The 17,815-nt window shown below is 44.6% G+C and overlaps 1 protein-coding gene across 2 annotated transcripts in view; it reads left to right on the forward strand.

Moving 5' to 3' along the window:
- The first annotated feature begins 2,341 nt into the window (after nucleotides 1-2,341).
- The window catches only part of MAP3K1 (mitogen-activated protein kinase kinase kinase 1), a 130,928-nt gene continuing 115,454 nt past the window's right edge, over nucleotides 2,342-17,815 (forward strand). The window contains exon 1 of one of the 2 annotated variants that reach the window (XM_082257625.1): nucleotides 2,342-2,651. In XM_082257625.1, the coding sequence (XP_082113751.1) occupies nucleotides 2,386-2,651 (266 nt within the window). In that variant the 5' untranslated portion in view covers nucleotides 2,342-2,385. Of the gene's footprint in view, nucleotides 2,652-13,852; nucleotides 14,107-17,815 lie in introns of those variants that run through there. The other variant, XM_082257624.1, reaches the window with a different exon arrangement.

The following is a 17,815-nucleotide window of genomic DNA, read 5'->3' on the forward strand; positions in this document are numbered from 1 at the left end:
CTGTAAAAATGGAGAATCTCTGTAGTAGCTTTTGCAACTACAGCGATCTTCGCTGTCTTTCTGATCCCATGCTTAGCGGCTGCCCTGCTGCATAGTAACCACAAGGGGGTGTTTGCTCAGCACAATCGGCATTCTCAATGAATACAGAGTAATTAGACAAGGTGGAGAGGTGGGCAGGTGACATAACGCTCTCCACTTCGTCCAATCAAAGAACGCCTTGTATTCTTTGAAAAAAGTGCCCACAATCAGTGCCCATAGTGCTGCCAGGCAGTGCCCATCAGTGCCTGCTCATCTAGGCACTGACTGGCAGCACTATGGGCACTGAGTGTGGGCACTGATGGTGCTGCCCATCAGTGCTCATCAGTGCCACCTATCAGTGTCCATCAGCATGGGCATCCGCAGAACTTTTTTCCGGGGGGGGGGCATAATTTTAGGGTCACCCATGCTCCGCCCCTTTTTAACAATGTCATAAGGAGGAGGGGCTTAGTCATTATACTTATTATTAGTATTTTTTTTTTAAGCGCAAACAGCAGCATTTATTTTTAAAGCATTTGTTAAAAAAAAAATTGTTCCCTTAAAGCATGTTATACAGCACAGTGCCCCTTCTATCACCTCCTAAAATACCTGTCTGATTCTGCCTGGCTATGTTCTCCCCTCTGTGTAAACTGACCATGGTATACCATGGCTGCTGAGCCCTGACACTGTGGTCAGTTTACGTGCCTCCATCATCCGCAGCCCTCCTGTCCTCCTCTCTCCCCCCTCTCTCCCTGCTGTAGTTTAATTTAAAGTTTCATATCCTGTCTACAGTCTGTTTAATAATCCTGTGTGCCCCTGTGTCTGCGTTTTATAAAAATAAGCCATTATTTACAAGTTTTCAAAGCGCCACTCGCCGCTCACATGACCCGCCACCGCTCTCCTCCTCTCCCCCTCCCAACTGACATCAGTGAGAAATCCTTGGCCCTGCCAACTGCAGGCAGCTGTCAGACGGGGAGAGGAGAGTGCCCACGGGTCACGTGAGCTGTGCTCGGCCCTCTGAAAACTGGTAAAGAACGGCTTATTTTTTAAAAAACACATACACAGACACAGGGGCACACAGGATTATTAAACAGACCAGACAGTATGGTATAAAGTGGCTTAACAATCACTTGAAAGGAGAAGTTGAGATTCCAGGGGGGGGGGCATTTGCCCCCCCTTGCCCCTACCTGCGGATGCCCATGTCCATCAGTGCCGCCTCTCAGTGCCCATCAGTGCCACCTCTCAGTGCTCATCAGTGCCGCCTATCAGTGCTCATCAGTGTGGCACATTAGTACCTCCTCATCAGTGCCACCTCATCAGTGCCCATAAGTGCCACCTCATCAGTGCAGCCTATCAGTGCCCATCAGTGCCGCCTCATCAGCGCACATCAGTGAAGGAGAAAATTTTTTTTATTTTTTAAAATTTACTCACAAAAAAACTTTCTTTTTTCAAAATTTTCTGTCTTTTTTCTTTTTTTGTAAGAAATAAAAAACCCAGCGGTTATTAAATACCACCAAAAGAAAGCTCTATTTGTGTTAAAAAAAATGATAAAAACTTCATATGGGTACAGTGTAGCATGACCGCGCAATTGTCATTCAAAGTGTGAGAGCGCTGAAAGCTGAAAATTGGCCTGGGCAGGAAGGGGGTATAATTGCCCGGTAGGTAAGTGGTTAAAGTGAGCTTTAGCACCCTGGGAAGTGGGCATCTTCTATACCATGTGACTGCTGTGATTGGCATTATGCTATAACATCAGTAGATTATATCCGTATGTAATGACAGGCTGTTATTTATATACTTAAAGGAATGTTCCTGGAATTTATTTTGAAACCTAAGCTAGGTATTTGCGCAATTCCTCCTATGCTCCTGCCATGGTATTGCCAGGTTGGCAGGAAACCTTGATCCGTGTGTGATCAGAGAACAGAGGTGATTCATCCTCCTCCTCCTCCTCACTCACCGATCATCATCAGGTAGTCAGTTTAAAATCCGTGCACAGCCCTGACATCCGCCTCGTGTGGGCGTCAGTGTAAACACAGCCACGCCTACTCCCACGCGTACGCACTTTGCGTAGGCAGCCCGTACCCTCTACCTGCCCCTACGTAAAGTCTCACCGCACACACCCATGAAAGGTCTTTACGCTAATGGCGTAAACAGGTAACCAGCGCAGAAGCGCCGACCCCTCGCTATTCACAGAGCGCTGCTAGGTGCTCCGCGGACCCTTTTGCCTTACGCCGTTTGCGTACCTGGCCGGAAAGGCTTGTTCCCAGGTTACGCAGAATTCGAAGCTCGCAGTCCCCGCCCCCTCCCCCGGGCTCCGCCCTCCCCCTGGCCCTTGGGGTTGTCCCACACGAATGTAAACCTGGCCCCAGGAAGATGGCGGCTGCGGCGGGGAGTCGGAGCTCGTCGTCCGGCAGTCCGGAGACTGTGCCCGGGGAAGGCGGAGGGGAGTCCCGGGAAGATTGGAGGAGGAAGCAGCTGAGGAAAGTACGGAGTGTGGAGGCGGAGAAGAGAGGAGAGCCCGAGGCGCCGCACACAGCGGGAGGCAGCGGGGAGCTGCTGGAGTCCGGCACATTCCTCCCGGCGGCGGGGGCGGCCGGCAACACCGAGGCCGAGGAACTCACCGGGAACCACAGCACCGGGTAAGGGGGAGGGGACTGACATTGGAATCACACTGAGCCTGTCACCTCCAATGGAGGGCTCAGTCCTGCCAGGGACTTCCTCCAACTTCCTGTCACTGCTGACCACTGTCCTGCAATCACACTCCTGTGTTGTCATACATTGCACACATGGTATGAGGGCGCATTTACACCGCACACATCATCTCAGCACACAGGATTGCGCCTGATGCGTTAACGGCGCGTTTCTGGTGCGTTTACATATTTCTTTAGGGCCATTCACATCAGAAACGGCACGACTGCATGGCTTTTCATGCGCTTGGTGTGCGCTGCATGTGTTTCATGCAGCGTTTGTGACTTTCTATGTTTTTGGGCTGGGCTTTTTTTGGCTTTTAATGCTTGCCGGACACCCTCTCTGTGTGTAGGTTTTCTTTTTGTTGTATCATCACCTTATCAGCTAGTAATGTTTTCTAAGGGCCAGTTCACACCACATGCAGTCCAGTGTGTTTTATTTTCTGCATCAAAAGCGCATTGATAGCAGGATATATGGTTTCCAATGATGGTTCACACCAATACGGCCAGTTCCAGGAAAAAAGTACATGTTGCATTTTTTTTCATGCACTGTACTAGAAAATGGTAAAATGCATCAAAAATGCGCCAGACTGCACATGTCCTTATTTAAGGCGAGGGAAAGAAATGCACCAAAAACATCAAAATTGTGCATGCAAAAAAAGCATCCGGACTGCCATTTCTGTGCTGTGAACTGGCCCTAAGAGTCGGTTCACACTGGGGCGGCACGACTCTGTACTACTTCGGGGGTGACTTGTGAAGTCCCGTGCACCACGACTTCGGAGCGACTTGCATGGACTTCACATAATGGAAGTCGCTCCGAGGTCGCCCCGAAGTAGTACAGGAGCCTTTTTCTAAGTCGGAGCGACTTGTGTCACTCCTATTAGAACGGGTTCTGTAGCAGTCAATGGACCGCGAGGGAGCGCGACTTGTCAGGCTGAAAAGTAGCGCTGGTGTGAATCGAGCCTAAGCCCCCGTTCACATAGGGGCGATGCTACTTCGCACCACGACCTCGGAGCGGCCGCCACGGACTTCATAACATTGAAGTCTATGGCGGTCGCCTCCTGGTCGCCCCAAAGAAGCTCCGGACCCTTTTTCTAAGTCGGAGCGACTTGTGTCACTCCTATTAGAACGGGTCCGCAGCTTCCCTATGGGAGGCGACCTGTGAGGTGACCAGGTCGCCTTAGTGTGAACGGGGGCTAAATGTCATCAGGGCGTTTGTGATGCATTTCCAGTGTGTTTACATTGATGTCAATAGAAGGGCCCATTCACACCAGAAACTGCACAGAACTGTGTGCTTTGCTTCATGTTTACATGCATTTGTAGTGCGCCTGGATGCGTCTTGTGCAGCGCTTGCAGTGAATTTTTCTATAAGTTTTTGGACTGGGCTTTCTTGGCTTTAAATGCTTGCCAGGCACACTTTTTGTTTATTTTTATTATTTTTTTTTTGCATGGATTTTTGTATTATTACCTTAGCTAGTAAGCCCCCGTTCACACTGGGGCAACGCTACTTCGCACCGCGACCTCCGAGGTCGCGGTGCGAGCAGCGCGCCACGACCTCGGAGCGGCCGCCACGGACTTCATAACATTGAAGTCTATGGCGGTCGCCTCCTGGTCGCCCCAAAGAAGCTCCGGACCCTTTTTCTGAGTCAGAGCGACTTGTGTCGCTCCTATCAGAACGGGTCCGCAGCTTCCCTATGGGAGGCGACCTGAGGTGACCAGGTCGCCTCACAGGTCGTCCCAGTGTGAACGGGGGCTCAAGGGACAGTTCATACCACATGCAGTCCAGTGTTTGTTTGTTTTTTCTGCTTTAAAAATGCATGGAGAGTATGTTGTATGGTTTTTATTGGCATAGTTCACACCAGTACGGTCAGTTCCAGAAAGAGAACATGCTGCATTTTTTTTTCATTTATTTATATATATATATATATATATATATATATATATATATATATATATCCACTGGACTGTACTGGAAAGCGGTAAAATGCATTGAAAATGCACCGGAATGTACATGTCCTTATTTAAGGTTAAGAAAAGAGTGGAGGGGATGCACTGGACTGCATCAAGAACGTGCATGAAAAAATGCATCCAGACTGCGTTTCTTTGGTGTGAGCTGGCCCTTAAGGCGGGGGGAAAATGCACTGGAATGCATCAAACGTGTGCCAAAAATGCACCAGAAATGTGCCAAAAATGCACCGGAATGCATCAAAAGAAAGCATCCAGACTGCGTTTCTGTGCTGTGAACTGGCCTTAAATGTCAGAAGGGCCTTTGTGATGTCTTTGCAGTGTTTACATTGATTTCAATAGAAGCATTTAAGGCCCTTTCACACCAGAAACTGCACATAACTGTGTTTTTTGACCTCCTATTTACATGCAGTTGAGTGCGTTTTCTGCTGCGTTTGCAGTGCATTTTCCATGTTTTTTAGGGTTTGCTTAAAGGGGCACCCTGCAGTGCATCTGAAGTGCGTTTGTAGCACAGTCCCTGCATTTGCAGTGCAGAAAAATGCAGCATGCCCTACTTCTAAAAAAAAAAAAAAGGTGCAGGAGCTTCTTTGGAGCGTTTTTTGTCATGTGTAGAGCAGACCATATAAGTGAATGGACTGTCCTATGCTCTGGTGTGAAAATTGGCTAAAAAAGCGTGAATGAAAACGCATGTTAGCGTGACACGCAGGTATGCATGGGACCATACAGTGTGTAGACAGGACGTGGATGGAGGAAATCAGCGGCATCGGGTTTCAAAGAGTGAAAATGGTTCTTTTAAAGAGGAGCTCCAGCCACCTGTCAAAAAAATAAGTCAGCAGCTACAAAAAAGACTTTTTAAAAAAAAAAAAAAAAAACAGCCACTCACCTGTCCCATGATCCAGCGGTGTACTCAGCCCAGCCGTCTTCAACCTCTGTCCTTGCTCGACAGCGACAGCATCTTCACTATGGGCAACCGGCTGTAACAGCTTGCGGCTTCAGAGCGGGGTGCCCGTGGTACATTGTGAATGGTGGATGCAGTTCTCTGGGACCTGTCAGTATCCCAGAAGACTGCAGGGGGAGGAATGAAGGAAGGAGAACTTCTGTTGCTGAGATGGCGCTTGGAACAGATGTGGGAATCGGGTTCTTGTCAAAATCATTTACCTGCCCCCGCTCCTCAAAAAATGCCAATTGTGCAAGAGGAGCCGGGAACAAGTCCTTAAAGCCGAACTTCCCTTTTGGATGGAGTGCTGCTTTTAACCACTTAAAGACCAGGCATTTTCTGGCCCTTTTTGTTTACATGTGAAAATCTTCCTTTTTTTCTTTTTTTTGCTAGAAAATTAGTTAGAACCAAAAAACATTATTTGTCTTTCGTTTTGACGGACACCGCTCCTAATCTTCTTAACCATTGTGTTATGCTGCCCCCTACAGGAGAACAATAGGCAGAAAAAAAACTCGGGTTACACCTATGGGCAGTCCCAGGGGGTATACTCCCTCTCTCTGCTATAGGTTTTTTCTGCCTAGTCAGTAGTAAGGACCTAGTTTCTTGCTGGGATCTCTGGTCCTGGCAAGTTTTTTCTTTTAGATAGATTTTCGTTTTTTTTTCCCCCTGTTTTTTTTTTTTTTTTCCTGTGAGATGTACAATTAACTGCCGGACTGGGCGACGGGCTGGATAATCTAGATCCCGTGGTCAAGAGTGGGGGTGACCAAAGCATCCCCTTGGGGTCCCTAAGCGATTTGCAAGGTGATATTCCTTTGAGGTGTCTCTTAAGAAGTAGACTGAAGCCGATATTCGCCATTGCCCTAGTGTCACAGACTCTGACGGAATGGCCTTAGCTTTTGCTCAGCTGGCGGACCAGCTGGTCCAGGGGCTGCAGTTTACTGATGCCTCTTTGGAAGCGGCTCCCCTAGTGGCAGAGGCCCTTCGGCGTGTCTTTTGGCTGGTCTGGGGACCAGACTTCTAAAAAAAAAAAAAAAAAGGCCTTGACCGATCTTCCCTTTCAAGGAGATCGCCTGTTTGGTGCTACTCTGGATGACATTTAAAGGTCTCGGGGGGGGGGGAGGTACCTTTTCGTCCGCAGGCCACTAAGGGCAAGGACCCTCGTCGTAGACCTGGGCCCTCCTTCTCGCCTCATAAGTTTTTTTTTTTTTTTTTTTTTTTTTTTTTTTTTTTTTCGTCCCTCGGGGTTGACTGACAATGGATCGAAGCCCTTCAGTGCCTCCTCTGGAGGATCCAAGCGAACTTGGTCTGGCAAGTCATGAGTGGGCTTCTCCAGACCCGTGGACAAGGTCTCTTCAGCATGAGGGTGCGCCCTCACATCGCTGGTTCCCGGACCCGTGGACTTCCCTGGTAGAAGACAAGTGGGTCCTTGAAGTCATACAGTCTGGCTACAAGACTAAGTTTCGGTGTTACCCTTCGGAAAGCTTCTTTCCTTCCAATGTGTGACTATACCCGGTCCGCTTACAGGCTCTTTGGGGCAGTGCAAGACCTTTTACTTCAAAGGGTGATTGTCCCGCTTCCAGAACATTTTCAGGGCTTTTACTCAAACTTGTTAACAGTCCCCAGGAAGGAAGGCAAGGTGCGTCCAATTCTGGACCTCAAGGCGCTGAACTGCTTTGTTTGGGTGCAGAAGTTCAGAATAGTCCATTCGCACTGTTGCGGCTTCTCTGCATCAGGGGTTTTTTATTGCCTCCCATCGACATCAAGGATGCTTACCTTCTCATTCCAATATGTGTCGGTCACCAGCGCTTCCTCTGCTTTGCCGTGGGAGAGGAGCATTATCAGTTTGGACCGTTACCCTTTGGTCTCACCTCCGCTTCTTGGGTCTTCATGAAAGTGTTGTCCCCGATGCTAGCATTGTTACGTCAGCGGGGGATCGTGGTCCTGGGCTACTTGAACAATCTTCTTCTTCTTTCAGGAAGTCAGACTCACTATTTGTGCTTACGGATGGGCCTCGGAAAGGGTTGTCCGCTTCCTCTGTGACCTCTCCCTGTCAAAGCGCACTCTACTCGGCCGCTCAGTGCCTTCTGGGCCTTCTGTCAGGCGTCAGTGATGCAGTTTTGCAAGGCGGCCACTTGGTCGTTGGTGCACACTTTCACAAAGTTCTGTAAAGTGGATGTGTTGGCATCTGCGGATGCTTCTTTTGGCCGCAAGGTTTGTAGGCTGCTGATTAGAGGAATTGATCCTCTTTGAGGGTGTTTTTTTTTTTTTTTTTTTTTTTTGACTCCAGTTGTTTTGGTTGAGCTCCTTGTTGCCTGGTTGGTTATGGTTTAGCCTGGGGAATTTTCTGCTGTTCTCACCCCTCATGTTTAACACTGCTTTTGGACGTCCCAATGCTTAAGAAGATCAGGAGCTGTGTCCGTCAATGAATGAAAGGGCGAAAAAGGGATTTTTGACTTACTGTAAAATCCATTTCTGATGTTCATTAATGGACACGGCACCCACCTCTCTGTGGAATTGTAATTCTTCTGACACTGCTGGTAAAAAAACGGAGTACCTATAGTAGAGAGAGGGAGTATACCCCCTGTGACTGCCCATAGACCTAGCCAGACTTTATCTGCCAAGTGTCCCACTCCTGTAGGGGCAGTATAACCCAATGGTTAAGAAGATCAGGAGCTGTGTCAGTCAATGAACATCAGAGAAATGGATTTTAGGGTAAGTCAAAAATCCAATTTTTTTTTTTTTTTAAAAGAAAAGGCTCTGGAGAATAAATTGGTGGGTTTTGCAATTTTGTCACACAGTATTTGCACAGCGGTTTTTCAAATGCAGTTTTTGGGAAAAAAAATACTTTTTTTTTTTTTTTCCATGCAAAAATACACAATTCATATCCAATTTTTTTTTTTTTTTTGCAAAATATAAAGGATATCTGTGTTCTTGCATTGATCTATAGATCAATAGATGTGGTGTGAACGAGTCCTAGGGAGTCAATTCGCAAAGATTTAACAGAAGGGTATGTGACTGGCCATGTGACAGTTATTTTCAGATCCCATTGGACTCGGCTGAAAATAACTGTCGCCTTTTGTGAACAGGAAGTCTCTTCATCCCAGCGTGTTAGCTTTGTAAATTGAGCCCCATGTCATGCGGCCGAGGTTTACATCTGCTTCTAGTTAGGTGTAGTGGTTCTGCAGGATTTAATGCAGTGTCATCTGTTGTGTAGCAATGTCCTTGCTGATTATAAACTGACAGCAGTCAGTCTAAGTTTGTCTGTGTTTTCTATGAATGCAGACCCATGTGTAGGAGTGTGCCATGTGGAGCCCTGCTGGTGGTCTGTCATTGTGCCCAGCCGGCCTCTACATGTGAACTCTCCCCTGTCCATCCATGCTCTCTATACATCAACAGATGACAGCTGGGCCTGCCGAGAAATTGCTGCATTGCTTGCACACCTGGCTCCCCTGCTGGATAAATAGACCCGCATGGTGGTCTGAAAATAAGCAGAACTCCTCCAGTGACATGTTCTCTTCCTCCATTGAAGCCCCTATTCACCTGCAGTGTTTATAGATGTGTTTCTGTATTGAGAATCTTTTTACTCCTGGGTGGTTTGTCATGTCCTTGGTATGAATAGAATACATTGGAGATAGATGTGTTTATTGAATGTTTATGGATGGGTTTCTCAACTCCGGTCCTCAGGACCCACTAACAGGTCAGGTTTGCAAGAAAACTGAAATACATCACATGTGATATAATTTGCTGCTCAGTGATTGCAGTATTCTAGCCTGCATCTCCTCAAGGTAATACTTCAAATCTGACCTCTTAGTGTGCCCTGAGGACCAGAGTTGACACACTGGTTTATGGTGTTTTCTTACCTGTTAAGAACCTTGATAAACATTGTTTTTGTGCTATATATATATATATATATATATATATAATATAATATTTTTAGTTTTCAATGGTGTTTTCTTTCTGTATGGATTAGGCACCCTATGCACACCTCAGCATTTTTCTGCTGATTTGGAGACATGTATCTTTTTGCCCCCACAGATGCATATTTTTATAGTATTTTGTAGAGCTGCACGATTAATCGTATGAAAATCGCGATCTCGATTCACCCCCACTGACGATCTAAACCTGACATATTCTCGATTCTTTGCATAGCTGAGGGAGCAGAGAAAACAGCTGTGGAAAACTCCCAGTAACTATAAACAAAATGATTACATTGTATCTTTCCTCCCGCAAACGCCTATCAGCATAAGTCTCCCAGTAACTATAAACAAAAATGATTACATTGTATCTTTTCCTTCCCTCTGCCAGGGAGAAAGGAAGTTTAACCTCTTAAAGACTGGACCTTTTTCTGACATTTGTTGCTTGCAAGTTAAAATCATTTTTTTTGCTAGAAAAGTACCTAGAACCCCCAACATTTTATATATATTTTTTTAGCAGAGACCCTACAGAAAAAAATGGCGATTGTTGTAATATTTTACGTCACACTGTATTTGCGCAGCAGTCTTTCAAACGCAATTAATAAACTTTAATGAATAAAAAAAAAAACGTAACAGTAAAGTTATCCCAATTTTTTTTGTTACACAGAGAATCATGAGAGAATCGTGATCTTTATTCCAAGCTAAAAAATCGTGATTCTCATTTTGGCCAGAATCGTGCAGCTCTAGTATTTTGCAAGTGTTTGTGCAAATGCATGTTAGCTCAGTGTTGTTTTTTATTTTGGGGAAGGAGAGCAGAGAAAAGACAGTTCAGATGCAATAATAAACAAAACCACTTGTGTACTTTAGTCTGAGACCAAAAAAAGTTCATCATTATAGATTTAAAAAAAAAAATCATTTTAAGTGACTGAGCGTAGAGATGTGATCGGCCACAGTGATTTTGAGTATTGTTGCGTGCAGGAAAATGCACAAAAACACGCAATAAATAGTTGAAGTGTGAAGCCAATCGGCTCATTGCCCTGCACGTGGGCTTTGGGTTTATGCGTCTATAGTTTTGAAGGAAGTGTGTATGTTTTAAGCAAGATTTCAAATAAAGTTTGACAGATTTTTGTGAGTTGTGCCAAAAAAGCAAATGTCTGGGAGAATATTTTCTAAAGCGTTTAGAGACACATTTGTGTACTATTTAGGGGTGATAAACTCCAAGTTTTATGAATTGCATGTTACAAAGTGTGGAGTGATACCTTTTTTATGGGTTACTTATGATGTTAACAACGCAAGCGTTTGGAATGCCTTAGATCCCCTTCTTCAGGCTTTAGAGCCGGTTCACACCAGAATCGCACAGGAACATGCTGCACATTCCTGTGTTCCCATGCAATGTGATTTTTCAGCTCATTCATTTGAACGGGCTGAAATCGCCATGTATCGCACCAATGTAATACATTTGAAAACTGCACCAAATCGCATGGTACTGTGCAATCTAGTGCCCGCAAATGCACTGCATTTGCAATGCTATTAATGCGTTGGCACCCGCAGCAAAATGCAAAGGCAGTGCGTTTTGAACGCTGTGCCGGAAATGCGCCTTTTCCATACCACGTTGGTATAGAATTTATATTTTTGTAATTAGTCTAATGTATAAAGCATAAAGGGATCTGAGTTACCCTGAAATCTTGCAATAAACATCCTGTTTGTTCCTCTTTGACTTTATATACAATGAAAACATTGTTGTGTGTGTGTGTGTGTGTGTGTGTGTGCGTGTGTGTTTGTGTTTTTTTGCACAAAAAAAAAAAAAAAAAAAAAATTCCTGCAGCCAGAAATCTTTTGAGCTGATAACTTCCCTGTGTGCTCTCTGCCTCAAGACTGTTAGCAGGGAGCAATGTTAACTGATATCTCCATGGACTACAAAACACCTCTATCTGTTATAGAGAAGAGAGGGGGGTGTTATGTAGTCCGAACATTGTGTTATGTGTTCCCAGCACACTCCATGTCCTAGGGCTGCAATGCTGCTCAGTACGGTTGTCACCCTAGGACGAGAAGTGTTACTAAATTAAAGCACATAGATAAGTCCATGTTTAATAACCTGTTATACCCATATTTAGGGTGTAACATGTTACCAAAAGCAGCTGTCCGTACCCCACTGATCCCTTATTGTGACAGCAGTTGGGGAATCCTCTCCATGCAACTGATGTCAAAATTCAAAAACAGTGCGGCCTTGCGGGGGCTTCGCCTACACGTCTGTGTCATTCACTCAGTTTCCTGTGAATGGATTTACTACCATCCGCCATTGCAGCAGACCGCCTGTAGTTTTCAATGAACTGTGAGGGCGCTGGTGAGTATTCTTGTAGCTTTATTGCGTCTTCCTGCAGTTTGGGAACTCTATGCCTGTACTGGCAGCTGAATAAGAGTCTTCAGGAACCTGGCATTACACCCCCAATCTGCTGATTGCAGGTGCAATGCTTTTATAGGCTGCAGGGTAAAAAATAAATAGTTCTTTGCCTGTGTGTGGGAAACCTTGCACATGCAAATATGGCCAAGAAACCAAAGCATGCACAGCTGTGCCACCTAGGCACGAAAGATCACTTTGTTTAAAAACAAAGTAAAATAATGTCCATTTGTTGGGAGGGGAAGGGAGGGCAGCACAAAATTACCATTAGGGGGAAGGTCTGCTTTAGGCCACGTTCACACTGGGGCGAGGCTACTTGCCGGGGCGGCTCGCACCGCGACATCGGAGCGGCCGGCACGGACTTCATATCATTGAAGTCAATGCAGGTCGCTCCGGGTCGCCCCAAAGAAGCTCCGGACCCTTTCTCTAAGTCGGAGCGACTTGTGTCGCTCATATTAGAACGGGTCCACAGCTTCTCTATGGCCGGCGACCTGTCAGGTCGCCCCAGTGTAAATGGGGGCTTGAAGAGGTTGTAAACCTCTGAATATTTTTTTTTTTTTTTTTTAAACACCTGAAAGAAAAACATAATGAGCTAGTATAGCATCGCATACTAGCTCATTATGAAATACTTACCTAAGAAGGAAGCCCCGCAGTCCTGAACGCTTACCTGTCTCATGGGTGACATGTTCTGTTGCCCTTCTTCAGGGTTTGCGGCATCCAGCCATCTGATTGGCTGGAGCCGCGATGATGTCAATCCCGCGCATGCGTGTGGGAGCCGACGATAACGGCACGGGGCTCTAAAGGAACGGCACGAGCAGCTGTTCCTTCAGAGCGCATGCGCCAGTGATGTCAGTGGCTGCATGCAGAGTAAATATCTTCTAAACGGTACATGTTTAGGAGATATTTACAGTACCTATAGGTAAGCCTTAATATAGGCTTACCTATAGGTACAAGATGCAGAGGAGGATTTACTTAAGCCCTGTACACACGTACCGATTGTCGGCCGCCGAACGATCGGCCGATTGTCGGCTTGTTAGTATGATGCTTCCGACAGCGCATTTTCGGCCGAACAGAATCTGTCGTGCAGGCATTAAAACTTTTGTTGGCCAACACCAGAACGGCCGATTGTTCGCCAGTCAGTACAGATTTCGGCCGACAGACAGCAGATTTGCAAGACTGGGCATGCTCGGAAAAGACAAGGAAAGTGAACCATCACATGACATCACTTCTGCAGTCGGCTGTTGTTGGCCGACAAAATTAGTGTGCAGTCTTTTGCAGTTTTCAACAGACACGACAGCCCTGGACAAAAGACGACCGATCGTTCGGCAGACGATCGGTACGTGTGTACAAGGCTTAACTCTTTAAAATAAAGGCGAAAAAAAAGTGTGGACTAAAGTAACGCATCCACCATATAGGACAGGTAAGCTGCATTATAATGTTCTTTAGTTTAGATAATTCTTATATCCAAGCTTTTGGGATGCGTTCGATCCTTTGTATTTATAGAACTGTATAAAGCCTTAAATAATTGAAAGTGTCCCTTTTAAAATTCAGGATTTCAGCATTAAACAATGGCTCCTCTAATGCTAAATAAAAAGCTAATGGAGGCAGTTTCATGTTGATGAAGGTTGGATTTTGTTCCTAAAGTTGTCAATGCTGCAGGCTGTGCTGGAGATATTATTGTGCCTTCATTAATTATGTAAATGATTGTTGGTCCCGGAGACGGGGAGGACAGATGCTGCGGGGGCACTGGGCACAGATGTACTGCTGGCATTTCACTATTGTAATAAGCTGCTGTTCAAACTGGGCTGTTACTGTATAGAAACTCCCATCTCCGGGCTCAAGCATTGGGTTACAAAGCCCATGGGTGTTCCTTTTGTCTGAGTTTCTCTTCCGTGGCTTTTGTGCACATTTTGATGAGCTGAAGTTTGATTTTTGTGGCTGCAGACAACTGGTATAGGAGGAGTTAATCCAGATAAGGCTTCTTCTTCTTTTTCTGTTTATGTGCAAACATTGGGGTCATAGAAGCCCTCTTCCTGTCAGCTGCCTGCGCTTCATTCCACTACACAATGCTTGTTCTGTCTGCGGCTCCCTTACCTGCCTCCTGCTCGGGGAAGGGGGTTCTGCTCGCTGGTTTTGATGGGACCTGTTTTGCTTTGTGAAGGCTCCTCTGTAAATGGAATTACATGCGTACAGGTAAGTCGCTTATCCCGTAATCTGTTGCTTGCCAAGATTAACTCTTGCTGCCATGTGGGTGTGTGAGCTTTAATTGCCTTTTTCGAAAAGCGATTAGAGAGGCTACAAGATAACAATAGGTCTTGTTTTATATCAGTGTTTGTTGGCCAGAACCAGCCCAAAGGTTCTGTGAGCTGCGATTTCAGAATGTTAGCACAGATGATGAAGAAGGCCAGCTATAAACACTCTTCAATGCAATGGTTAGTGAGAATTCTGTTTACACTTATTTCTGCAGTATGTGCAATGCTGATTGATACGTTTTTGGAGGACTTGGTTTTGTACATGTGTGATTTTAGTTACTTATCTCCTATTTTGTGTTTGACGTGTTTTTATTAAGTTGTGATAGCTTGACAGTAACAAGGCTTTGGGGCAGTCGGGGTCCTTTTCATTCTGTGTCGGGAGTTCCACAATGGCTGAAGTTTTTCAGGGTGCATGGCTCTGTTAGCATGTTTTAGTGTATAATTGGGAAAGCTGTGTGAGTATATTCTATATTGACGTGAGATTCACTCAGTTCCTCATTGACAGTCTAGTGTGATGAAATAGGATGTGTTGGGGGTATCTGTAGGATGGGTTTGGGAATTTTTTTGTGCAACTTTTTTCCTCCCTGCTGATTTAGGCACAGATAAGTCAATAGGATATTTAACCTCTTGCACAGATGTCTAAACTTTTTTTATTAAATGTGATTGATTTAAATGTTTTGTTTTTTTTTGATCATTTATTGCAACAGAAATGATAAATGCATATAAACGCTGGCTTTATAAATCCAATAGGAGTGGGAAACCTGTTACATTGTTTGCAGAAGTGATGTGCATCGAACCCACTTGCAAGACTTTAAAACAAAATTATTACTTACAAATTTTTTGTATCCAATAGAAAGTGTTTCCTTCAGCAACTAGTAAAAGTAGGTCTTCTCTTTTGCCATATTTCTTCTATCTCTAATCTAAAAGTGTCAAAAATGTCAGTCAGGGGTCCGATCTGTCCGCCGCAATGTCGCAGTCCTGCAAAAAAATCGCAGTTCGCCGCCATTACTTTAAAAAAAAAAAAAAAAAAATAAAAATGACAAATCTTTCCCTTAGTAAACACAATAACTTTTGCGCAAACCAATCAAAATACGCTTTTTGCAATTTATTTATGTATTTTTTTACCAAACATATGTAGCAGAAAACAAATTGGCCTAAAATGTTAAAAAGAATTTGATTTTTAAATTTTTTTTTTTGGGGGAATTTCATATAAAAAATTTGAAAAATATTGTTATTTTTGCAAAATTGTCGCTCTTCTTTTTTTTTTTTTGTTTATAGCGCATGATCAAAAAATCGCACAGGTGATCAAATACCACCAAAAGAAAGCTCTGTGGGGAAAAAAAGGACGTCCAATTCATTTGGGTACAGCGTCGCACAATCGCGCAATTGTCCGTTAAATATCACACAGTGCCGAATCGCAAAATAGGCCCTGGTCAGGAAGGGGGTAAAATCTTCCCGGGGCTTAAAGTGGTTAAGCTTTGACAAAAAAAGCTGGAACCGGATTGGTTTCTATGCAGAGCTGCACCAGATTTTGGACTCTAGTCTTAGTAAATGAACCCCTGACTGTTTGCATTTGGATCCATGCAACCACTCCTGACCGTGTATTGCCACAATTGCTCTTATGTCTGTCGCTCTGCTGGTTTTGCCAAAAATTGAGTGGAGTATGTTCAATTTAAAGGCTCTTTTGTTTTTTTTGTTTTTCCCCACGTGATGTAAAAAAAAAAGTCTTTTAGGATGCAGCATATGGTGTTTTTAAAGCCTTGGTGGTTTTTGTGCAGTAAAATGAGCCAGTTGCCTCCTATAACAGTTGTAGAGTTTATGGGTCATTCCTGCAGGTCTTCTCCCACGTTCTAATCTGGGATCGCCCACGCTCTACTTTGCCTGGCTTGCTTGGCTTTTGGGGTCTAGTGGCTTGTTTTTTATGTATGTCTTTAGCTTTTCAGAGATGGTGTGTTTACTGCGTTTCAGGTTTCCGGCTTTTATTACTGTGGGTGTTTTTACTTTATGGGGTTAAGAAGACATTCTTTTGTTCTGCATTAAATATAGCTCTTAGTTACAGCTTGGCTTTAATTTTTGCAGAAGTAATGAGCTGGTTCAGTCTACAGGTTGGAACTGGTTTCTTAGTTCATTATTGGCACTTGTCATGGTACGAATACACATACAAGTCTAGGACCATTGTGGGAGGCAGCTGATCACTTGGCGAACAATCCACACAGACGTGGGAAGAACATATAGACTCCAGATAGATCTGTCCCCAATGGGATTTGAACCCAAGATCCAGAGCTGCAATGCAAGAGTTACTTTCTTAGCCATTGTGTTCATAAGGCTGCCCATAAACTTTTTTTTTTTTTTTTTTTTTTTTTTCTTCTTGCAGGAGAAACAGATTCCCTTATGCACACAAGCAAGGTGGATTGAGGACATTGGGGTTGATTTATTAAAATGCAGAGTGCAAAATTTTGTGCAGCTCTGCATAGAAACCAGTCTGCTTCCAGGTTTTTTTTCGTTGTCAAAGCTTTAATTGAACAAGCTGACGTTAGAAGCTGATTGGCCACCATGCTCAGCTGCACCAGATTTTGCACTCTCCAGTTTTAGAAATTCAGCCCCATTGTACTCTGACAGAGGGAATCTCCACTTTCGGAATACAGTAATCCGCAGCTGCAGCCACTGTTTAACAAAAGTTTTCCAGCATTCCCATATGAAATAAGTTGACCGATTTTAAATAAACTTCTGTCGAGTGGGAACAGCCATAGATGGCTGGAAATTCGTCCACTTCTGCATGGACCATCAGTCCATCTATGGCCAGCCTAATTGCATAGAAAATCATAAATGGCAGCAATAAGATAAAGGAGTACAAGCACTGCTAGAAGAAGCTTGAATTTGCAGATTTTTACTTTGCTGGTCGATGTCTTTTTGTCTTAGCAGAAAATAAAGCTGGCCTCACAGTACATGCGGTTTTTCACTAGTATTCAGGATACATCGTATGAAACATCCCTGCAGCCAGGAGAGGAGGAAAGGCACATAAAGTGCATGTTACAAGGTGCTCAGCTCAAGTCTTCATTGGTGAACCACTTATCTGTGGATTACTTATTGGTGGTTTTTATCCCATTGACAACATGTGACAGAGACTAGGTGTGCTGATATGTGGTTATAACATTAAATTGGAGGACAATGCTAAAATACTGCCTAAGAGACACACAACTTGTTTCTGCCCATGGACCTTAGGCAAGGTACCGGGGTGATGCCTCTAGCTGCAGGCATCACTCTGGTACAAGCACTTTCCTGAAATACCGGCAATATCGGTCACCTTGGTGGCCGATTCCGATATATCGGGGAAAGTACAGATCGGCCCTCGATATATCCACTCTGCCGGTAATCGGTCGATCCCTACTCTGCACTGCCCTATCATCTAAAGTTTAGGCAACCTAAACTTCCTAACCATGGGTGCTGGAGGTATGTTAGACGGACTGTGTTTTACATTATAATAGCACCTGATTAACTTATTATGTTTAGGCTGCCATGTATGCTGTGCTTCAGTTCTTTAGATGACATACACAAATTAAAACCTCCAATATTTTTTTTTTCCAAAGTAGTTTAAGCTGCAGACACTTGGGGGGGGGGGGGGCATTCATGCTGACATTTGCAGTGTTTTG

Source organism: Pelophylax lessonae (genome assembly GCF_965119305.1).
Source record: "Pelophylax lessonae genome assembly, chromosome: 1".
NCBI classification, from domain to species: Eukaryota; Metazoa; Chordata; class Amphibia; order Anura; family Ranidae; genus Pelophylax; species Pelophylax lessonae.